This window comes from Candoia aspera, chromosome 17 (assembly GCF_035149785.1).
Source record: "Candoia aspera isolate rCanAsp1 chromosome 17, rCanAsp1.hap2, whole genome shotgun sequence".
In the NCBI taxonomy this organism is placed as follows: Eukaryota; Metazoa; Chordata; class Lepidosauria; order Squamata; family Boidae; genus Candoia; species Candoia aspera.
Genome location: NC_086169.1, coordinates 7,240,613 through 7,264,372, shown reverse-complemented (window position 1 = coordinate 7,264,372; position 23,760 = coordinate 7,240,613). Strand labels below are relative to the sequence as shown.

Sequence of the window (23,760 nt, the reverse complement as noted above, 5' to 3'; positions counted from 1 at the left end):
ATTCTGGGAGTTGAAGTCCACACATCTTAAAGCGTGCTGGCTGGAGAACTCTGGGAGTTGAAGTCCACACATCTTAAAGCGTGCTGGCTGGAGAACTCTGGGAGTTGAAGTCCACACATCTTAAAGCATGCTGGCTAGAGAATTCTGGGAGTTGAAGTCCACACATCTTAAAGCGTGCTGGCTAGAGAATTCTGGGAGTTGAAGTCCACACATCTTAAAGTTGCCAAGTTTGAAAAACACCATTTTAGAGGGTTTTATATCTACATTGGTTCCTAGCTGTAAGCTTCCCTGAGCTGCATGGCAGCCGGGCAGCCTATTAAATAAATAAATAAATCTTGCCGAAGAATAGCAGATTTTTTATAAAAACAAAAATAAATAAAAAATAGCAGGGTTTTTCTAAAACCTGCACCTTAGGGTCTTGGAACCAAATTAGTGTCAGACGGAAAAAGTTTAGTTTATATAGGAAAGACAACAGGGGACTCTGTCGTTCTATGACCTTCAACTGATTGTTTGATCAAAGAGAAACTTGGTTCAAAATTATGGTTTTACAACTCATCATTTGCAAGCAGCAATATGCCCTTAAAGCTATCCTTGGTGCTCTCTGAATTCAGTGCCCCACCTGCTTTCATTTTTAGAAAAGTTTGATTTTAAAAATGGAAAGGGAATGGTGGTACGCTGCAAAGCACAACACCCATCCAAAACACTGTTTTTCCTTATTTCCCCCCCCTCCTCCAAAACCTGCTGGGCCTCACCTAGCTCCCCCCGCCATCCCAAATATGGCTGGATTTGTGCAATGTGCTTAGCTAAGCTTTATTATTTATTGTTTTTTAATTCAGTGTTGTATGCCTCCCAGAGTATCTTTTTGTGAGATGGGTGGCCATATAAATTGGACCGATAAATAAATCAGCAAGCTAAAATGACACTGAATATTTTGCACTTGAGTGTTGTAAGAAAACCAGCCATTGCTGCAGTAGGACATGCAAGCAGACCGTTCTGCAAAGCGTTCATACGGTTTATTTCTTCCGGCACAGTAGGTGATGTGTGCGCAGCAGCTGAGTTTGTGAACCTGTTTTCCAGGTTAAGGCGGTGATGCAAACACAGCCGGGGTTGTGTGTGCTGAAACCCACAGCTTGGGCTGCCCGCCTGCTCAGAAAGAAAAGCAAAAATAAGCTGGGATGTTAGAGAGAATTTGGATTGGGCCAGAAGGGTGGTGCGGAGCAACTTAACTAGCTTACCTTCTGGGAAATGGGTGCATTTATCTATTTGTTTTCTAAGGCTGCCCAACTCCATAGCACCTCTGGGTGACATATAATAAACTTATTACTGAAATACAAATAACATCCCCCTGCACATTTCTGGAAGAAGACAACACCCATTTTAAACAGTACGAATACACAGGACAGGCCACCTCAGTCTAACCCAAGTGTTTTCAGGTCTCTTTTAAGCACAGCCAGGGTGGAGGCCAGACAAAACTCGGTGGGGCAGCTGCTCCAGAGGGCAGGTGCTGAAAACCAAGAAGGCAAGCTTCCTAGGTCCCATCAGATGACACTGCATAATGAAGGGGACCTGCAGCATGCCAACTCTGCACAAGGGTAGAGTTTGTGTGAACGGGCGCCCCGACTAGGGGCAGCCACTTTGCGAGAGCGCTTCTAACACCCTCCCTCGCATTTCTGAATGGGCTTGATTTCCTAACCTGCTGCTGATGTAGTGTTTAGCAGGATGCATTCAGACAGCGCGCCTTGCAAAAAGTCAAGGAGCAAGGAAAAGGGAGCCTTGTGTGACTGTGCCCGACATGTTCTTCCTGGGGAAGGAAGGCTCCAGTAGACCTTCCTGGCCCAGACCCCCGCAGCTGGCAAGGTGGGAGGGTGGGGTGGAATGAAAGGAAATCCACTGGAACAGAAACCAGGGTCAGACCCGAGAGGCTGGCGGAGAAGCCATCCTCACCTTGAGCAGAGAGTACTGGCAGCTGGCGATGACCACGCAGAACTGGAAGACCCAAATGTCTTGGAAGAAGCCCTGGAGGAGGAGGAGGTAGCCCAGGAAGGCCACCAGGGTCACCAGGAACACCACAAACACGTTCTCTGCCACCTGACGATTCCTGGAGGGGCGGAAGCACACAGCAGGGCTGGCTGGGGAATGCGGGGAGTTGAAGCCCGCCTGCCCCACGATCACCAAGTTCGAGAAACGCTGCTCTAAAGGCTCTGCAGAAGTTCAGGTTTTCAACTTTAATATTCTGAGTTCATCTCCGGGCGCGTTGCATGGTTAGCCCAAAGATGGGGTCAATGAAGGAGACAAGGTGGCCATCCATCCATCCATCCATCCATCCATCAGATTTCTCTGCCACCCATCTCGTACCCAACAACTCTGGGTGGCCTTTTCCCTTAAAACTGCTGCCTAATGCGAACTTCCCAATGCGATGGTCCCCGGACAGCGCTGGACCTGTTGGCTGGGAACTATGGGAGCTGTAGTCCCCCCCCCCCATGCAAACAGCTGGAGGAAACACTGAAAGGGCCTATCTTTGTCTTCTTGGTCTGAAGTTCCCATAAATCCCACTCAATCAGGAGAACCAGCAGGTTTCAGTTCTATTTTTGGCTGCAGAGACGCCTAAAAAGGGAGAAGGTGCCAGCCAGCCATTCTCCAGGTTGAGGAGGCGTGTCTGTCTCACTCTTTGCACGTTGGCAGATGCATCTGCCCCGAGCTGGCCCAGAAAAGCAACGGAATTGGGCGCTCACCGGTCCAACAGAGCCAGCAGGGCCAACCGGTCGTAGCGGACACGCATCCAGTGGCCAGGAAGAAGCCAAAACTTGTAGTATTGTCGGGGGTGACATTTGTCCTCGATCATTAAGGTGTTCTCCTGCGATTCATGTAGGGATTCTTGGTCCAGAAGATCAAACTGGAGAAAGAGCAGCCGGCTGAGACATTGTTATCCCACCCTGATTCTTCACCCCGAGGCATAAATGGATGCAGAACGTTCTTTAGACCAGTGTTTCCCAACCTTGGCTGCTTGGAGCTGGCTGGGGAATTCTGGGAGTTGAAGTCCACACAGCTCCAAGCAGCCAAGGTTGGGAAACACTGCTTTAGACCACCTAGCTGAGTCTGCAGAGCACCTTCACCACGATTCCTGAATTAACCTATTTTCTAGATTCAACCCAAATAGCTAAATGGATAAAAGAGGTGCCGCGGCACCCTCTCTGGGCTGCCAAAACGCACGCGACATCGGAGAGCGAAATTAGGCACAGGTAACATCGCAATTATGCAATTTACTGCAGTTGTCCCGAACCTGGAGTCTTCTGGATGTTCCCAAAATGGCCTGCCACCCCAATATCGCGAATCATGCTCGGTTGGGAATTCCAGGATTTAGCCGGAGGGCATCCATTTAGGAAAGGCTGGATCATCCCTATAGCACAATTCCAGTTCAGGGGTGAAGGAAATGTTCTTTCTCAATTAAATTCTGAGAATTTGGGGTCACTGAATTTCTCCCCACCGTTCTGCGCACGCAAGGTTGGCACTGTACCACCACAGACCTCTAGACATACTTTTAAGGAGTCTCAGGCACACCAGTCGAGCCTCCAAGTCTCACCTCAGGGATCTCCAGTGGCACCCTGCGCACCTGCATGCCCTGGAGGACCACAGGCCGGGGCTGCAGCAGGGAGAGGGCGGGGGTGCCCTCGGGAACTTCTGCGGAGTTAAAACTGGAGGAATGCGAGTGTCTGTCCCTGCCAAGGTAAATATAGAGCGATGAGACAATTAGCACCAGAGCTGTCCCTGTGAAAGAGCTGACTAAACCATCCCTCTTTCCTATTGATGGCCGCATTCCCACACCAGCAATCTTCTGTACGCCCTCCACCCCTTTCGTGTACAGGACTGACCACTTTTGCCAGCAGGTCTCGACAATACAAACATATAAAACCATCCGTAGCCACTTCAAAACAAAGAAAACCCTGATGAGCAAAATCCATCACGGCGCCAGACTCAACACAGCCATTGCAAAAGCTCCCCACCGTTGCCTCTTTCAGCTCCTTATTACTAGAGGCTTAAGAGCGCTAACCTAGGATAATTTAGAGTACAAGCCAGGGGTAGGCCGTATCTGTCTGCACATAACCTGCAGTGCCTGACACAGCAGGTCTCAACCGTCAGCATAAAAAGGGTCTTTAATTTATTCCAAGGACCACACTAAAATATACAGCCTAGGTTAGCACTCTTAAGCCACTAGTAATAAGGAGCTGACAGATGCATCCAGCAATGGCAGGGAGCTTTTGCAATGGCTGTGTTGAATCCGACGCCGTGATGGATTTTGCTCATCGGGGTTTTCTTTGTTCTGAAGTGGTTAGGGATGGTTTTATATGTTTGTATTTTTTTTAACATTTTTTTATTGGATTGCTGTTTTTCAACTTTCATGAGCCGCCTAGAGTCGCTTAGGTGGGATGGGCGGCCACGCGAGTCAGATAAACAAATGAACAAATGTTGGGGGTCTGCATGAAACAAAAAAGGAAGTTTTCCTTAGAACCTGGGAGAAACCACTGTATTCTGAAAATTCTGCTAAACCATTCTGGATGAAAGAAAACATGGATAAGGCTGAAATGCATCGCCCCTTTCTAGAAGAACAGCCCTGTTTCATTTTGTGTGCAAACCACAATTTCTAAAATATATGCATTTGGCTTATCCCAGCCTAGGTAATCCATCCACATTTTGGCCCCAGTATGGTCTACTTGAAACCAGGTGTTCTGTGCATGAATTAAAACGGCCCAAACCTGCTGGCCTTTTGCAAAGCCTTAAAGACCTGGTTTTGCCACTGACCTGGAACTCTGATCATTATGGGGTGAGCCCGTTTCCTGCTTGTATAGATCGCGGGATGTTCCGAGTGTTCCCGGCTGCTATTTTATGCTATTTATGTTATCGGCTATGTTGGTTATTGTTTTTATTCTGTTTTTAACTGCCAGTCACCCAGCATCATGCAGACGAGATGGGCAGCCATATCAATTTATTAAACAGGCCATATCGATTTATTAAACAGATAAATCATAAAAGCGTCCTAAGCATACGCACTTTCATTCTGATGTGTTTCTCTGAAATGAGACGTCCCGTGCATGGACCAAAACATCCAAAGCACGTGCATTTCCGCTCAGATGCAGACTGCCCAACACCAGGTGTTCTGTGCACAGAACGGTTTGGGCACAAAACATCTGGCACATGCATGCTGTATCCCTCTCCCTTTTTGAAAACGTTTCCCATGTGTACCACCCCACCCCTGGAAACCTTGCAGACCTCCTTCTCTGGAGGAACATTTTGGCAGCTAAAACGGAGACTCACCAGCCGCTGTTGGTGGCGTGCTCCATGCCAACCTGCTGCCCCACTGGGTTCTCGTAGCCACCCCCTGCGAGCCCAAAAGTGTAGGAGCGTCGGACTCCTGGACAGAAGGGGGGGGGGAAGAGAGATGTGGACAGCGTAAGAGACTCCTGCTGCAAGCAGTTCCTTTTGGGCCGAGAAATTGATGGGCCATAAAAAAAAATCTAGAAAATGCATCTCTACCTTAATAAATAGGAGAGGACTGATAAAGAATCCATGCTAAGTAACACTACAAAGTCTGTGATTACAAGTAGTCCTCGCTTAACGACCACAATTGGGACTGGAATTTTGGTTGCTAAGCGAGGCAATCATTAAGCAAATCCGACCTGATTTTATGACCTTTTTTGTGGCAGCCCTTAAGCGAATCTCTGTGGTCGTTAAGCGAGCCACATGGTTGTTAAGTGAATCACGTGGTTCCTCACTGAGTTTGCTTGCCAGAAGCCGGCCGAGGTGATCATGTGATCACGGGATGCTGCAACGGTCATAAATGCAAACCGGTTGCCAAGCACCCAAATTGTGATCACAAGACTGTGGGGATGCTGCGATGGTCGTAAGTGTGAGGACTGGTTGTAAATCAGGTTTTCCAGCACCATCATTAAGTCCAAACTGTCACTAAACGAATGGCTGTTAAGAACACGCAATGTTAGAAACAGATGCTTCCCCCCACCCACAAGCATTCATCTTTGGAGTCAATCTTAAATAAAATTAATTATCTCTATTTTTTGGCTGAAACGTTGCCGTACCCCATGCGTCTCTCCAAGAATTGGAAGCACCCCGGCTCCCTGGAAGTACCAGCCTGAATCCTTCAAGCCATTACTTTGTGTCAGCAGCAGAACCACAAGAAGGAGAAGAACCAAGGGGACCGATAGTTGATTTTACTTTTTTGTGCTCAAAGGAGACTTTTCTACAGTTCTGAGTAGCTTCTATTGTATTTTAAGCCTCAAATTGAGGTGAGTTTTTTTTAATATGCTTTGATTCATTTAATGACCATGGCAAGAAGGTCGTAAAGTGGGCGCAGTCACGTGATGCCTCACTTAATGGCTGCATCACTTAGTGACCAGAGTTCTGGTCCCAATTGTGGTCATAAGTTGAGGACTCCCGGTAAATGCAATTGCTAATAATACAGTCCCCAAACGGTGAATGGTGTGAAACAGGGCTTGCTCCAATCTACACAGCCAAAAGTGAGGGATGCTGGGAGTTGTAGTTTAGCGACTTGGGGAGGACTACAAGTTCCCTACCCATTAATGGAGCGGCAAGGACCGTCCTCCCGAACAAGTGGCCCACTCACCGCTCTCGTCGTAGAAGTAGTGGACCGCCCCTTCCGAGGTGTCATCAAAGTTGCAGGCTTCGTGGATGGCACCACGGGGCAGCAGCAGCGAGCTGGCAAACTGAAGGGCCGAGGGCAGGGTCAGCGCCCGGGAGTGGGAGGAGGCTCGGCCCCGCTGGAGGTCCTGCAAGCTGCACAACGGACGGGGGTGAGAGGCCGGGCCGCAGCCATGGGGCCAAGGCCAAGCCGTTCGCAGAAGGGCTTACCTCGGAGGGGAGCCCATGATGGAAGAGGGCGGGGTCGGGTTGCTGCCCGCGTTGTGCCTCCGTCGCATCGCCTGCACACGCTTCACGCCGCTGGACTGGTCTGGCTTGGACAGCTCCTCCCCGGGGGCAGCTGGAAGGGAAAAGGCAAAGCCAGAGTTGGGGGGGGACACTGCTAAAGAACGACTCACCCAGCTTTTCTCCCAACCCGCTTAGCTCTGTGAGCCGTGCTTGCCGCCTGGGGAGGCCCGAAAGCGGAAGCCGAAGCAGGCAGGCGGGGCTGCTGACGGTCACCGGGATGCACACGAACAAGCGCAAAGCGGACGGGAAGGTACCCACTTCTCCCTGGCAGCACCTGCCCTCCGGCCTCGGGGGCCCAGAGATCTATATGGGCCCCACCCCGTTGGTGTTCTGAGAGCATTAAAGACCTGGTGATCCTCCCAGGCTCTGGGACTGAGTGACGGGGAGGGCTGGTAAGATTTTGCTTCTCGTAGCATTTTGCCCTGTTCTGTGTAGCTTTCTGGATGCAGATCGTCTGTTTCTTTATCTTATTGCTCTGGCTTTGATTATGCAAAGCAGGGGTTCTTGAACGGGGGGTAATTTGGGCAGCCGTGGCCAGGAGGGCCTGTGCTCAACTTTGTGTTGCGCGCCAGTTACGCGAATTCCTGGTTCGGAAAGCCCTCCGGTCAGTCACTCATGCCCTAGTCATCACCCGTATAGACTACTGCCATGCGCTCCACAGGGGGCTACCCTTGAAGAGTATCCGGAAGCTACAGCTGGTCCAAAATGCAGCTGCCCAGGCGATTTTGGGTGCTTCAAGATCAGCACATATAACTCCCTTGCTCCGCGAGCTGCATTGGGTGCCTGTTTGCTTCTGGGTCCAATCCAAGGTGTTGGTTATCACCTTTAAAGCCCTACATGGCATGGGGCCAGGTTACCTGAGGGACCGTCTCATCGCCGTTACATCAACCCGTCCCACCCGGTCATGCAGAGAGGGCCTGCTGCGGAGCCCTTCTCAGAAAGAATGCCATCTGGCAGGTCCCAGGAAGAGGGCCTTCTCTGCCGTTGCCCCCACCCTATGGAATAATCTTCCCCCCGAGGTGAGGCGAGCCCCCACTCTCCCGGCCTTCCGGAAAGGAGTGAAGACCTGGTTCTGCCATCTTGCTTGGGGTGGGAAGAGGGGTGGCCAACCTAGGGGTGGTTGGCACCCTAAAGACGCTCCCTGGAAATTAAATTAAGAACTTTTTACCACCTACCTCTTGGACATATTAATTATTAATAACAACCAATTTTTATTTTACTGTTTTATTGTTTTACTGTTTTTAATGTATTTTAATTAATGTTTTATTCCTATTTTATGTAAACTGCCCAGTGGGGAATAAATCTGAGATAAATAATATCCTGGGGGTCAGGGAACAATTTGTAATCGCTTGTTTGTTAGTTGAGGATCCAGTTTGGGATTGGAGATATTTCTGCAAAACAAGAATCTGCTTTTTTTTTTCCCCCCCTGGGGGTAGTGACATTATTCAAGACCAGGAAAAGGGGTGATAGGGTCAAACAGCTTATGAACCACTGATGCAAAGTGCCCAGAGTCAGTTGGAGCCTGGTGTTCTTTACAGTTACGAGAATAAATATGTAAAATCAATAAAACAAATAGGTGGGAGACTCAAAGGCTGAAGTGGACACCCGTATGCCCGCCTTACGTTCTTCTCTGATCAGAGGGTAGCTTCACACAACACCACAGGTTAATCCAACAAACGGGCTGTGTTCACCTGCCACGCAACGCCCATACCTGCAACGCCCCGGCCTCCTTCTTGGAGGAGGGGGAAGGATGGGCCCAGGGTCCCCCAGCTGGCTCCGTGCCTAAGGCAGGGCTAGAACTCAGTGTCTCCCGGTTTCTAGCCTGGGGCCTTGATCCCTCCACCAAAGCAACTGCCTTCAGGAACCCTAACCCCTTCCAACTTGGCCTGTGTAAAGGGGCCCTGGCCCGAGGGCCACTCTTTCCGGGAACGGGAGGGCAACAGCACCCCAGAGCCTCACCTCCTCCGACGGCCCCCTCGGCCTGCGATTCCCCCCGCCAGCCGGGCTGGTTGGCCGACTGGCTGCGCACGGTGCTGCCCAGCTCCTGTTCTCCCGCCAGTCTCCCCGCGTGGGACTCCAGGTCCGACTTGGAGACGGCAAGGGTACCCGGAGGCTTCCCCTCGGCCAGCTGGCTGCTGCCATCCATGCTGAGCACCCTGGCATGGGTCTTGGCACTGGTGGCGCTCCCTGTGCGCTGGGCATAGTGGGAGGGCTTGGGGGGCAGCGCGGCACTGTCTGGCGGGGGCAGGGGGGGCGGGGGCTTGGCCTCGGCCCCCGGGACGCCTGGTCGGCTGTGCTGGGCCGGCAGGGGGCGCTCGGGGGAGCAGCACGAGGCGCTGGACGAGCTGTCCGAGCTGTAGTTGGGCTGCGAGCGCAGGCTGGATGCCCGGCTGAGGTCGCTGCAGTCGCTGGAGTCCTCGTCGGCAAAGAAGCCCTCAGCGTAGGCCTTGCTGTCCAGGAGGGTGCGCATGGGCAGGTAGGTGCCGCCGTGCTTCCGGGAGAGGCGGCGGCGGCCCTTCGGGCCCGGGTCCTTTGGCCGAACCACTTGCTCCGGCTGGAGGCCGCCCCACGGCTCGGTGTCCCCCCTGACCGTCTCCAGGGAATCGAGGGTGTTCTGGGTGTCAAAGCTCAGCTCGCCCAGGAATGCCAGCTCGGGGGAGCGCAGCAGCTCACTGTCGGAGAGGGCGTCCGTGTCCGTGTCGCTGCCCCCGTCCGCCGGGGGAGAGGAGCGGGGCCCGGCCTCCTCCCCCGGGGCCCCCTCTTCTGGCCCCGGCCCCAAGGAGGGGCTGTCCAGGTGGGTGGAGTTGGTTTTCTCGCTGCGGTAGCTGCTCAAGGTGCTGGGGGTCTCCTTATCGGTGCCGCTGAAGCAGCTGTCGGACGAGCCGGTCTTGAGGGGGCGCTCCGCCTGCGGGCCCAGGGGCTGGTACTCCGCCCCGGAGTGGTGCTTCTCCCGCCGGCCGTGGCTGCTGGTCTCCGGCAGGGCCAGGCTCAGGAAGCTGTGGCCAAGCTCCTCGCTTAAGCTGCTCTTGAGGAGGGGGCTGAGTGGGGTGTCCCCCACGCTCTCCGACTCACTGGGGGTCCAGCGGGGGGCCTGTAACCCTGGCCTGGCCAGGGGAGACTGCTCCGAGGAATCGGTGCTCTGGACAGAGGTCTGGACCGGGAGAGGCGGGGGCGGCTTCCTGAGGCTGGCGGGCAGATCTCCTTTGGAAACAGGAAGCAGGCTGGCCTTGGGGCCCTCCACATCCGCGGATGCCGCTGGGGGATCAGCTGGAGAAGGGCCCGACAGAGAAGACAAGGTTAGGCTCGTGTTAGCAAGAAAAATGGTCTTTGTTAGAGTGCCCCAGCCCTGAGGAACCCAGGGTGGGGGCAGCCAAGGATACGGAGGCATCTTGTGAAACGGTTATTTATTTTATTTATTTCTCCCATTTCTCACAAGCAACTCTGGGCCACTTACAATTCATTATTGAATTATTATTAATTCTTTTTAAGGGGTGTTAAGCCTGATCCAAACCCTGCTCAATCACAAAAGCTCCCCCGGATCTTTAGGCCTGTCCCTCCCGCTCAGCCCCAAAGCCAGGGTAGGCGGTGGGGGTTTAGGGGCCGATTAGGGCCAGGAGACCTGAGTTCTAATTCACCCACAGCGACAGAAAGTGATTGGGAACCAGTCACGCCCAGCCCAGCCCCCCTCCCAGGTTTGTTGCGGTTGGGAAAAACAGACCTTGTGCGACACACGGTACATATCAAATAATGAGAAAGAGAAGAACGGCTAGGCAGTTCGTACAGGAAGGCAACACTGCCCGCACCAGAGGGCAGTTTTTACCTTTTGAACATTTCCCCCACTTTGCTCAATGCCTGCCCCTTTTCCAGCCCCACTTCCCAAGGCTCCAGAACCTACCATGATTTTCTGGGGAATAGCTCTGAAGCATGTCTCGGTCAGCGGCTGTCACAATGACATTGTTGCTTCCCTGATCTCGCACAAGCTCCTTGATGTCTGCGGGAGAAAAAGGCCTTGACGGAGACTTGGTCCACACCTTCCCACCTCCATCTTTCCTTTATGTCTCCTTCTTCAGCTACAGGGCAGCCATGTTCTAAATCACTTGAAGATGTGTCGACTTCAATTCCCAGCATTCCCCAGCCAGGAATTCTGGGAGTTGAAGTCCACACATCTTAAAGTGGCCAAGGTCGAGATGGCAAGCTTTTCCTCTAAGGGGTCAGATCCCACCCTCCCCTGTGGGCACAGCTGGCAGGCCAAGTAGTGTAGCAAGCCAATGCCTAGGACATCCCACCACCAGCCCTTGTCCTGGGAGCTCAGCTGAAGTTTGGGCCTGGTAATCTGCCACCCACCAGCCTGTCCGTTCTTAGCTTACGGGCTGTATAAAAACAGACAGTGGGACGGATTTGGACCGTGGGCTGCAGTTTGCCAACCGTTGCTCTAAACCACAGCAGAGGAGAGACTTTTTTCCCTTCCATTCCTAACTGAAAGCAGGCTGGTTCTACCCAGCCTCAGCCAGGCGGAGACCGCGGCCCCTGCCTTTTCCTGCTGCTCACCTCGGACTGGCCCTCCGTCCTCCAGGTGGGGAAGCAAGTCCTAGGAGGCAAAAAAGAACAAGACGCAAACTTCAGTTGCTTTATCCCAAAAAGAATTATGCGGGGAGGGAATGGCAGGAAAATCTCCATGCAGAAGGACTATGTTCCACTCCCAATTTTTCAGGTTGGCTTGGAAAGGCTCCATCTACAGCCCGTTGCAAAGTACTGTACAGCTTGATGACCACAATTGGGATGAGAACTTTGGTTGCTAAGCAAAGTGGTCATTAAGCAAATCCAACCCAATTTTACAACCACTTTTAGTGGTGGCCATTAAGCGAATCACTGTGGGTGTTAAGCGAACCACGTGGTCGTTAAGCGAATCATGCGTTTCCCCATTGCTTTTGCTTGCCAGAAGCTGGCCAGGAAGGTCGAAAACGGCAATCACATGACAGGATGCTGCAACGGTCATAAATGAGAACCAGTTGCCAAGTGCCCAAACAGCAATCATGTAACCACAGGGATGCTGCAACAGTGGTAAGTGTGAGGACAGGTCATAAGTCGGTTTTTTCAGCACTGTCGTAAGTCTGAACCATCACTAAATGAATGGTTGTTAAGCAAGGACTACCCATAGCACAGAAAATGCCAACCCAGGCAGAACAAAGGTCATTGGGAGCAGGGAGGAGCTTGTTATATTTGATTTATCAGTGAGCTTTTTATTTGATTTATAAATATTTGAATTCTCTGCACCCAAAGTTAACGGTGCTTCAGAATTGCCAAGCTTGTTGGGTTTTGGAGCTGGGTTCGCACTACACGCGAACCCCTCAAACCACGGAAATCAATCTCACAATTGCTGTGTCCACAAACCATCTGAAGCCCAAATGAACCAATCAATGTAATAAATAAATAAGCAAGCCAAACGATGGCTTACCGTGAATGATTTGGTTCACACAACTCCCTGAAACAGCTTGGGTTTTGCACAAGCTACTGAATGACAAACTACCCCATGCCATTTGAATCCAGTCTAGTATGCTGTGTCACTGTATGCGTTCCTAAATTAAAAGAGGTTTATCAACCACATGACCTGGAATTTAGTATAACCCTGCAAGGCAGAACATTTCATCTCCTTGCATTACTATCTCCCTACCAGACTCTCAATGATCCGTCAATTTTAGGGTCCCAGAGGAGGTGGGGGAGGAATTATCTTCCTTTTTTGTCAATGCAGGATTTATTCCGCATCACTTGAGGAAAAATTCATGCAACTACCTGTCTTTTTAAGTCGATGACAAAATGTTTTACAAGCTATGACACAAGCAGTCGTAACCACCACCAATATCGATTCTGCATTTCCTGGGCCTCTCTGAGAATGCGTAATATGGAGGATTATGATCTTCTTTTTGGGAAATTCAATCCAGATGTTTCAGATTAGTGGATATGGTTTGGGGTTATCCTACTAGTGTTAGGCTTGGACCTGAAATTAGCTGCTGCTTAACTATATCCCCAGGCCTATGGAATTTATCAACAGACCAACAGTCGTTTGCGGTCAAAATAATCATTGTGGATGGGAAAAAAAAATCTACCTCTGATTTGTACATGGACACAGCGGAAATGTCTCGTTGAAGAGCACTGAAATGAGGCAAGGGGGAAGCAAGGCCTGACCCTGTGAGGACGGGGTAAGGTTGAAAACTTTCTCACCCTTACCATGACCTGGTTGAAGCCAAAGACAGAATGCTGCGAACTGCATCTCACCGGCGGGGTGGAACTAACTTTGCGGAACACGGTCATCTCCACTCCCCCGGGGTCCCTGCAGAGAAAGAGAGGAGGCAGCGGGGAGGCAGAGCCCAATTAAAAAAAAAAAGTTGAATCGCACCTGGGATGTTTGTGCAGGGGAAAGCAAAAGACAGAGGCTTCCGCACCTCAGAACCACCTTCTTTGCACCAGGCCGGAAATGTTTCTGTAAGCCAGAGAACATTCAGTTGCTCTCACTGATCTGTGTTCCAGATCTGAGGGGTGGAATCGATTCTGGTTCTTAAGGTGGAGAACCTTAAGGCCAGGAGCGAAAAGAGCACACGATTCAGCGGATAAAAAGATCCTGCCCATGTGGATACCCCAAAAGCAACACTGAAAGAGCTTCTACCCCCTTGCCAGATTAAAGGGTTAAAATGCAAACATCTGAACCAGGTTATCCCTCTTGACAAAGGTTTCAGCCTGGCTCATGCAAGGTTGAAATCTGGCTCCGAAAAGAATCGGGCATTCCAGACAGAAGATGGGTCTGTACCACTGTTTCTCAACCTTGGCAACTTCAAGACGTGCAGACTTCAACTCCCAGAACTCCTCAGCCAGAATGGCTGGCTGGAGAATTCTGGGAGTTGAAGTCTGCACGTCTTAAAGTCGCTAAGGTTGAGAAACACTGGTCTATACTGGTAGTCCTCGCTTAACGGCCACAATTGCAACTGGTATTTTGGTTGCTAAGCGAAGCGGTCATTAAGCCAATCTGACCCAATTTTATGACCTTTTTTGTGGCGGTCGTTAAGCAAATCACTGCAGGAGTTAAGTGAACTATGTGGCCATTAAGTGAATCACGGGGTTCTCCATTGATTTTGCTTGTTAGAAGCTGGCCGGGAAGGTCGAAAACGGCAATTGCTGGACCACGGGACACTGCGACAGTCATAAATGCAAACCAGTTGCCAAGCTCCCAAATTTGATAACGTGACCATGGGGACGCTGTGACAGTCGTAAGTGTGAGGACTGGTTGTAAGTCAGTTTTTTCAGCACTGTCGTAACTCCGAACCATCACTAAACAAATGGTTGTTAAGCAGGGACTACCTGTACATTGTGGGAAGTCATTTGTTTTAATGGCTTGGCATGAAACCCAGCAAACCACACCATAACTTAGCCCGAGCCGTGAGCTCGGCCACAGAGCACGCCAGCACATGAAGAAGTTAACTTGTACTCCTCAGACCAGCAGGTTTTGTTGTACCTGTTGCCTTTACTCACCTGGTCAAATTGTCCTCGTCGGCAGCAGCCCTATCTTCGGCCTTGCCAGCCTCCACTAGAGCCGAATTTTTTTCCACTATCTCCCCCTGGTCGAACATGGTGTGCAGACGGTAGTTGATGGTTTTGACCGTCGTGAAGAAGACAGCCACCACGGTGCAGTATATTCCCGCTACCATAATACTGGGGGGCATCACCTGCCAAAGGAGAAGGTTGCAAAGCAAATGTCCAAAGTCCAGCAAACACACACGCTCTGTCTCTGCATCGCTGAAACCACCGGTGAAAAATGGCATCCCCCCGGTGTCTAAATTCAAACAGATTCAGCCCAGCACCGTGTCTCTGAAACCAATTTATCTCCAAGCAACGTCTGCGTTCCACAGAATGCTTCCCAACCACGGAAAAACCACCTAGCAATTGTAAAGAAGCCATCCTTTGACTGGTGCTCGTATCAAGAGGTTGTTTTCAAGCTTTAAGCCTACAAAGCCACACCTGATGGGTGGTATGAAGCTCTAGAGTGGTGTTTCTCAACCTTGGCAACTTGAAGGTGCATGGACTTCAACTCCCAGAATGCATGCAGGCGGGGGAATTCTGGGAGTTGAAGTCCACCCATCTTCAAGTTGCCGAAGTTGAGAAACACCGCTCTAGAGCTTCACCCAGAAGGTTTTCAAGTTAGATATACAGACATGAAGCGCCAGAACCTTGCTGTTGCCTTTCATGCCAAGGGAAGCTGGAGAAGGATGAAATTCAGGATTCAAAGAGAGTTTTATTAACTCGCTGAGGAGATCTGAAAGGTGGTCCAGAAAGACAACACAGAACTCTGCTGCAGCTCAGCCTCAGCTGTGTATGCAGAAGATACAAAGGATACTACATATTTTTTTTAAACAAATGCATATCTAAACTGTAGAATGCGTTGTATTCATATGTATTGTACAGGTAGTCCTCACTTAACAACCACAATTGGGACCGGAATTTCAGTTGCTAAGCAAAGCAGTCATTAAGCAAATCCAATCCAATTTTATGACCTTTTTTGTGGCGGTCGTTAAGCGAATCACCATGGTTGTTAAGCGGAGCATGTGGTTATTAAGCGAGTCACATGGTTCCACACTGATTTTGCTTGCCAGAAGCTGGCCAGGAAGGTCGAAATGGCAACCATGTGACCATGGGACACTGTCGTAAATGTGAACTGGTTGCCAAGCACCCAAATCGTGATCATGTGACTGGGGGGAACGCTGCAACTGTCCTAAGTGCAAGGACCGGTCGTATGATGGTTTTTCCAGCACTGTTGTAAGTCCAAACTGTCACTAAATGAATGGTTGTTAAGTGAGGACTACCTGTATTGCGAATGCCACCTGCAACCATGGAAGATGTCAACCAATTCTTCTGCTCTACTTTTTTTTTTAGCTTTCTGAAAGCACCTGGCCAGTCCCCGAGACCCCAAATGTGGGAATGCATGGGGCCTTGGCCTGATCCAGCCAGACACTTCTGATGCTCTCAGCAGCTGATGGGAAAGACCCAGGGAGCCGTTCCCATCAGTAGAGTCAAAACTGGGCCACACACCGACTTGCCTCTCCTTAGCCTCAAACAGAGATTCTTCTAGATGTTTTCCTGCTTAGGATTCTGGTTGTTTGCAGCCTTCCGACTTGCAACATTGCAGCTCAGCGAGCAACCACTGTTGACAGCGACACGTCATTCACACACCTATTTTAGCGCAAGAGCTGCGAAACGTCAACAGATACGCCTCACCTCTGGCATCTCCAACTGGGCAGCTCAAATCTCCCGTGTGAGCTCTTCTGCCGCATCCCACCGAGCCCCGCTTTGCACCAGGGACCGGGAGAAAGGCACATTCTTACAATCAGCCCTTCTAACCCACAGAGGGAGCGTCTCCATCATTGTTGATCGAACTACTGGGAAGAATGTTTGGGGACCACTTCCTCCAGAACAAATCTGGACTGGGAAGAACTGGGAGGAGGCAAGAGTTACTGTAATCGCACAAGAACCAGCTCTTGTTGTAAAAGAGTCACAAACAGAAGCCAACATTCCAGCTCACCTGGCTGTCATCCCTAAATGTATGCACAAAACCTTTAATTGCCTATAAAGCCCTTTTTAGCTCATGTCCTGGTTACCTTCTATTGTCTACTGCAGTATTTCTCAACCTGGGCGACTTTACGATGCGTGGACTTTGAGTTGAAGTCCACGCATCTTAAAGTTGTGTCAAGGCTGAGAAACAGTGGAGTAGACTGTAGGCTAGCTAGCTGTAGACCAGACTGGGAGTTGCAGAATCCCTGGGGTTTGAGCTTGGCTGGCTGGGGAATTCTGGGAGTTGAAGTCCACAAAACTTAATGTTGACAAGGTTGAGAAACACTGGTCTACTGTCTACTCAAGGTGGCATCTGCCCACCCAAAGGAGGGATGCCGTGGGTTCCCATGCCCTGGTTAGACTGGCGCTCTTAGAAACAGCTTGTTCCCAGAGACCAGGAGGGTCTTCAATCTGATGAGATTCAGGAAAAGATTTAAAACCTCTCTTCCAAGGTTTTTGGTAAGGAGGACCCCGTCCAGATGGTAGTCAGGAGGGATTGCAATGGGGCACAGTTTCTTTTATTTGTTCTGTTTTTATTTTTCCCTAGTTCTAAGGAGTTGGTGACATATAAATACTTATAATAAAACAAGCTGATAAATAAACTCCATCTTGTGCATTTATTTATTATTCTCCAGTGCAGCTCAAAATCCTGGTGCAGAGTCCAGGAACGCAAACCTGAACGAAGCAATTAACAAATCAGAGCTGCCTTTCTTCTGTTTCTGCATTTTCTTCAATTAAAAAAAAATGCCCCAGCTTCGTGTCTTTCAGCACTCAGGCCTTGCCCTCTCCTCTTCCAACGATCAGCAACCTGGGCGCCTTCTGGATGGGTAGGGTTTAGTCCTCCATTCTGTGTTAGGTGGGGAATTCTGGGAGTTGAAGTCCACCTCTGCGGTGCACCCAAAGAAGGGAAAACTGGTTTAGAGGAAATGTTAGGTAGCAATGCATTTTTAAAAAGTAAAATGTAGGGGAAGTTGATCAGGACCACGGCATCTGGGGAATGGGCTACTGTTTGCGAGGGGCAACCATTCGGTTGCAGAAGTCTTCTTAGTACCCGTTGCTGCAAAGGAGAGAGTCCTGTCTACTACATCCTGTTCTGGGAGTTCTTAGAGAGAGATTCTGCTGGGTCACTAGGGGAAAGTAGATTTCAGATTAGACGTGGATTCCTGGTCTGACTTTGTCCCTTCCCCTTTTGCTGTACTCCTAGAAATTTTTCCTGGCTTCACACCTCTGTAAAGGACATTTTTACTCAGGCCCCAGTTCATGGGAAAAGGCCGTTTGTTTTGACTGCTTTAATCCTTCCATGAATAACGCTCAGGGATGGCTGAAAAACAGAGAGCTGGAAGATGCCATTTGGGTCACAGAATCCAATCTCATCATCAGGGCAGGAACTCAAATCAAAGTAACCCTGAGAAATATCTGTCCAGCCTCGGCTCAAAAATATCTAAAGGGGAACCTACCACCTCTCTGGGCCACTGGTTCCACTGTCCAACTGCTCTTACTGTCCAGAAGTTTTTTCTAACCTTCAGTTGGAATCTGCTTCCTGTAACTAAAACCCACTATTGGAACAAGAGAGAACAAGTCTCAGCTTTCCTCTGTGCACCATCCTCCCAGTTATTTGAAGAGGACTATTGTATTTCCCCTAAAAAAAAAGTCCTTTTTAAAATGTGGAAGAGGTTGATCCAAGCCTCGCATTCACATACTTAAAACACACGCTCACATATTTAACTTATCATCAAGAGTCAGCCCTCAGCTTGTTTCTACATAATCAGACATTTCTATCTATTAAAAACAACGACGACACAGGTTGGCTCCTGTTTTGATTGTGATTCTTTTCCTAGAAAAGCCTTCCCTAATCTGGGTACCATCCAGATTGGCAAACATCACTTTATTGATTTGTATCTCAGAGTTTTCAGCAATAGTCATGCTGGTTGGGGAAATCTGGGAGTAGAATTCCATGCATCTGGATGGTGCCCATGTTGGAAAAACAGCTGCCCTTCAGAGCTGTGAGGAAGAACTGAACTTTGGATCCAAAGGAAGAAAACTTTCCACTCCAAATACCAGTACTTCTCAACCTTGACAACTTGAAGACGTGTGGACCTCAACTCCCAGAATTGCCCACCCAGCAAGGCTTGCTGGGGAATTCTGGGAGTTAAAGTCCACACGTCTTGAAGTTGCCAAGGTTGAGAAACACTGCCATATGCTCAGCAATGAAACCGAAATGCGAAGCACTCAGCTGCTCTCTCACTTGCCTTGAAATTCAACCAAAGATTTATTATCTCCCTGTTCCAGCTTCTCATTCTCGAAAAGTAATGCAGCTTTAATCCAGGCTATGAAAGCCAAGCTCTGAACAGTCATGGCAATTAATTGATATAAGAAGCCAACCTTTGCAGAACCTTCAGTGCCCTTATCCATTCCTTAATGCACTGGAATTTTCTTATATCTGCAGTTTTTTTTCACCATCGTGCAAGGGGCTGGTTTCAGGAACCCCACATTCTGGGCACCAACCAGACAGGAGGCTCAGAAGGGGCCACTGCTAAACTGTTAGTATTATAACCCTCAATATATATAAAATGCCATTGCTTCCATTGTTTCTGCCCTTAGAATTGTTAGTGTTGTTCTTGTTGACAGGAGGACTCATTAATTAATCACTTTCCCCCTGCGCTGCCCTCCTTTCGTGACAGGTATCAGCCAAATTATATTTCCCAAGATGTTATAACCGACCCTGAGCACTGCTTCAATTTGGGAAATGTAACTGGGTAATCATCTCCCAGGAAATGCTGAGATCGAGAAATCCCTCTGGGGAAAAGATGGGTAAAGCAAGTGAAGGGCGGAGTAAGCAACCACACAGCATTGATTGGAGAACTGAGGGCAGCACAATCAGAGCAAGAGGCTAGGCTGTATGAGGCAGACTAGCATCCTCTTAGCAGCACCCTTCCAAGGACTTGCTAAACTCAGGCAGGGGCCCAAGCTTCATTTTTATGTGTCTCGAAGGACGGCAAAAGAAACAGGAAGACAAAGAGGAAAGAAGATGCATCTTAGGTGTGAGCACAAGTTTGGAAGGAGGCACGCCTTCCAGAAAGAGAGCCCCAGGGGGAACAGCTACAGAAATTACCCCACAAAGCCAGACATCCCAACACCCTTTTCCCAGGCTGGCCAGTTGCTCCCAGGCTCACCATGTACAGCAGGAACGGGAGGATGAGCAGGAAGATCCAGGTGTAGAGGTGGAAGCAGTTGGAGAAGGTGCTCTGATGCGGGTCGAAGAACCAGCCGCCGCTCAGCGAAGCCCAGACGCCCTGGCGTAAGATCTGGAGGACCTGTGACCCCATATCCACGGTGGGGCCGCCTCTTCCTCTCCCTCCTCGTCGTCCCCCTCCAGAGGGAACACCACTGCCCAGCTGGCGCTCCCAGGTTCCTTCATTAAGGCAGCTTGAGTCCCATGGTCTGGAAGAAGGGCTGGGCAAACCGGAACCCTCTTCTGCCCCTCTTGGGTCCTGGCTGGGACTGCCAACAAGCCCTTCCTGGCCTGCAAATGACTCACCGCGGGCCCGGGCCACCCATGCGGGGCTGGCGGGCTGCTGTAGATGCCCCCCCCGACTTGCCCCCCCTTCTGGCTACTCCTTCCCTGGCTTCTCTTCCCCCCTGCCCCTCACGCCATGGGGGTGCCCCGAGGAGGGCCCAGGGGTAGCCACACAAGGACTGGGATGCCCCTGGGGTCGGAGACTGCCCCCCAAGAGGGGATCCCAGGCAGCAATGGTGACCAGACCCCCCAAGACTTCCTACAGGGGGTTGACCCTCCACCCCCGGGCCATGGGAGCCTCTCCCGGGATTGGAGTGCTAAAGGCGAGGGGTGTGTGGGGAGGAGCGTCCGCCTCAAATTCCTGGGGGTCCCCTGGGGAAGTTGGGGGCAGCATTAATCCTTAAGACCCCCACCCCCTGCGCGCCCCTCTGCAGAAATACAGGTCAAGAGAGTCCAAGTCTGGTTCACTTCCGGGGTCAAGGGTCAGTCCCGCTTGGCCTGAGGAGTCGAGGGGGACGCCTGGCGCTTGAACCTCATCAGGGACTGGGGAGGCCGGAAGAAGCGCCCGAGCAGCTGCAGGCGAAGCCGCGGCACTGCGCATGCGGAGTCCTCTCACGTCCGCCTTCCAGACCGGAAGTAGAGACACAGAGAGGGAGGAAGAGGGAGAGTCGGCGGCGGGGCCACGTAGAGCTATGAAAGTCTAGAGGGAGAGAGACAGGGAGGGAGAGAGACGTGGCAATGTAAATCTGAGTTCAATTTTTAAAAAAATTAATCCCAGCGCCTTATGAAAATCGGATGTCTTTTGTGTTTTATATTGACTGTTCACGTTATTTTTACATTGAAAACATCTGGTGTGTAGATTTGATACTGAAAAACAGGATCAAAATAAGATATGAAAGAAGGTGGGAAATATATATGAAAGCACTAACGTATCAATACAGAAGTAATGTAAGAAAGTAGAGGATACTTGTTTCTATCTGTATATGTAGGGAAATTTAAAAAACAGTATAACTGTATGTGAAAATAAACAAGTAATACATATGACAAGTGCAAAAGCTGGCTTGCAGCTCAACCTGAAAAAAACCGAATTATGGCAACCAGCTTGATTGATAACTGGCAAATAGAGGGAGAAAATGTAGAAGCAGTGAAAGACTTTGTATTCCTAGGTGCAAAGATTACTGCAGATGCTGACTGCAGTCAGGAAATCAGAAGACGCTTAATCCTTGGGAGAAGAGCAATGACAAATCTCGATAAAATAGTTAAGAGCAGAGACATCACACTGACAACAAAGTTAACATAGTCAAAGCAATGGTGTTCCCTGTAGTAACATATGGCTGCGAGAGCTGGACCATAAGGAAGGCTGAGCGAAGGAAGATAGATGCTTTTGAACTGTGGTGTTGGAGGAAAATCCTGAGAGTGCCTTGGACTGCAAGAAGATCCAACCAGTCCATCCTCCAGGAAATAAAGCCAGACTGCTCACTTGAGGGAATGATATTAAAGGCAAAACTGAAATACTTTGGCCACATAATGAGAAGACAGGACACCCTGGAGAAGATGCTGATGCTAGGGAGAGTGGAAGGCAAAAGGAAGAGGGGCCGACCAAGGGCAAGATGGATGGATGATATTCTAGAGGTGACGGACCCGTCCCTGGGGGAGCTGGGGGTGTTGACAACCGACAGGAAGCTCTGGCGTGGGCTGGTCCATGAAGTCACGAAGAGTCGGAAGCGACTAAACAAATAAACAACAACATAAGAAAGCAAATGTGTGTGCTTTATAGCTCTCTTTATAATGTATGTAATATATACTTCACTATACATGTAATAAAACATTACTATAGTTTATATATGTAAAAACATAAAAGTTATGCCTAGACAGAATTTATGAAAGCAAAGATGTTTCATGTGTTTACAGACACTAGTAAATAATATAATATAAAAAGAAAACATGGAAGAATATAAAGCGTGTGCACATACAGTATATCAAGAGAGAGGAGCATAAACAACGTAAAAATTATAAATGTAAGTTTGTATTTATAATACTGAAATACATTGCAGAATTATGGATGCTCATCCTACAAATGTAACCAAGCCAACACCACAGGGTTGGTGTAAATTGTACTTCTACAACTCAGGACAAACTTCAATCCTAAACGGGCCGTACTAACACTGTACTACAGGGCAAGATTGGTGTAAACCAGTGTTTCTCAACCTCAGCAACTTTAAGACCTGTGGACTTCAACTCCCAGAATTCCCCAGAGAGCATGGCTGGCTGGGGAATTCTGGGAGTTGAAGTCCACACATCTTAAAGTGGACTGGTGTACACCCCCCCCATGTATTCTGCAATATGCAGAATGTACTTACTGGAGGGGTGTACATTTTGTAAGCCATTGTCCCCCAGATGCTCTCAGGTTCCAAAAAAGAAATAAGGGGAGTTTTTGTTATGTGCAACCATCAATTCTCACTTCAGTGTCAGTGAGAAAAAGAAATACGTGTCAAAATCGTAAAGGGAACCCAGAAACGTTCCACCCAACTAATGAAATCACCCTTTCCATTTCTTATTTCTAGATAATAGCTGTTTCTACTGTCTGTTCCAACAGACCTCACGCTCCCTATCGCCGTTAAAGGAAACAGGGTGGTGCGCACGCGCACACGGCTGCCACGAACCAAATGCGCATGCGTGCCAGAACGGCGGGGGGAAGGGTAGAAGGAAGGGCGGACGTTCGCCCGTAAAGGGAGACCCTGCACACCAACGCGCATGCGTACTCAGGTTAGTTGCTCTTTTATCATTACTATAAAGGGCGGGCTTTTAAGTGTTACGCTACTTTCTATGGGTCCGTTCCCTTTGAGAGGCAGACTTGTCTCCCAATGAGAAATTAGTTTCAATTCCTGGCTTTGCAAGTCATGAGAGCAATTTACTGAATTAATATTAATTGCAAGCCTATAATAATAAGGCCCCAGGTTGACCTACAGGTCTCCAAATGACCACTAGACGGCGGCAAAGAGATATAGAAAAAATAAACTGCTGCCATCTAATGGTCGTCCCAAATTTTGCACCCCCAATGATAATTTTTATTTACCATAGCTAGCTTTTTTTAATACTTAATTGCCTCCTTTCCCCCGGTGCTGATTCATATTTAAAAAGACGCTGTATATTTTATTATTAACTCCATCAGATGAATCCAAACCAGCTTCCAATTTAAAACCAATAACACATCCCAGGTGAAATACAGAACCATTATTTCCCTCCCTCTCATTCCTACTCACCCTTCGGTCGTTTATTTCATTTATTAAAAGTCTGATCAATTTCTGTTCAACTCTGGCCTTCTGGGTGGCCCATTATCATTAATTGCAGTAAATATTCCGATAAAAAAAAATCACAGAAACAGGAGGAGGAGGTGATGGTGATGATCAGGACCTGATAAACCCATATCCACATTTTCATCTGGCGCTGAAAATAACAAAACCACCACTGGGGAAACTTTGGGAAAAATTTTCCAAGTGAGCTTTCAAGGCACTCGCAGGTCACCACTGGCCCAAGTTCAGAGGATAGAAAAGGATCTCTGACATCAGGCTTAAGATCAGTGTCATGCCTGAGAGAGACCTAGAGATTAACCTAGTTTAGAGGTTGCAAACTACTGTAGTCCTACCAGCGTTTCTCAATCTTGGCAACTTTCGGATGGGTGGGGTGTACAC

The 23,760-nt window shown here is 49.4% G+C and overlaps 1 protein-coding gene across 1 annotated transcript in view; it reads right to left on the bottom strand.

The window, feature by feature from the left end:
* Window positions 1-20,686, bottom strand: part of PCNX3 (pecanex 3) — a 51,250-nt gene extending 30,564 nt beyond the window's left edge. The window contains exons 1-12 of the mRNA XM_063316838.1: window positions 19,725-20,686; window positions 14,479-14,672; window positions 13,183-13,285; window positions 11,506-11,545; window positions 10,853-10,948; window positions 8,917-10,224; window positions 6,880-7,009; window positions 6,635-6,804; window positions 5,311-5,407; window positions 3,581-3,716; window positions 2,733-2,893; window positions 1,945-2,098 (exon numbers count right to left, since the gene is read on the bottom strand). Of these exons, the coding sequence (XP_063172908.1) occupies window positions 1,945-2,098; window positions 2,733-2,893; window positions 3,581-3,716; window positions 5,311-5,407; window positions 6,635-6,804; window positions 6,880-7,009; window positions 8,917-10,224; window positions 10,853-10,948; window positions 11,506-11,545; window positions 13,183-13,285; window positions 14,479-14,672; window positions 19,725-19,877 (2,742 nt within the window). The 5' untranslated portion in view covers window positions 19,878-20,686. The remainder of the gene's footprint in view (window positions 1-1,944; window positions 2,099-2,732; window positions 2,894-3,580; window positions 3,717-5,310; window positions 5,408-6,634; window positions 6,805-6,879; window positions 7,010-8,916; window positions 10,225-10,852; window positions 10,949-11,505; window positions 11,546-13,182; window positions 13,286-14,478; window positions 14,673-19,724) is intronic.
* Window positions 20,687-23,760: the final 3,074 nt, after the last annotated feature.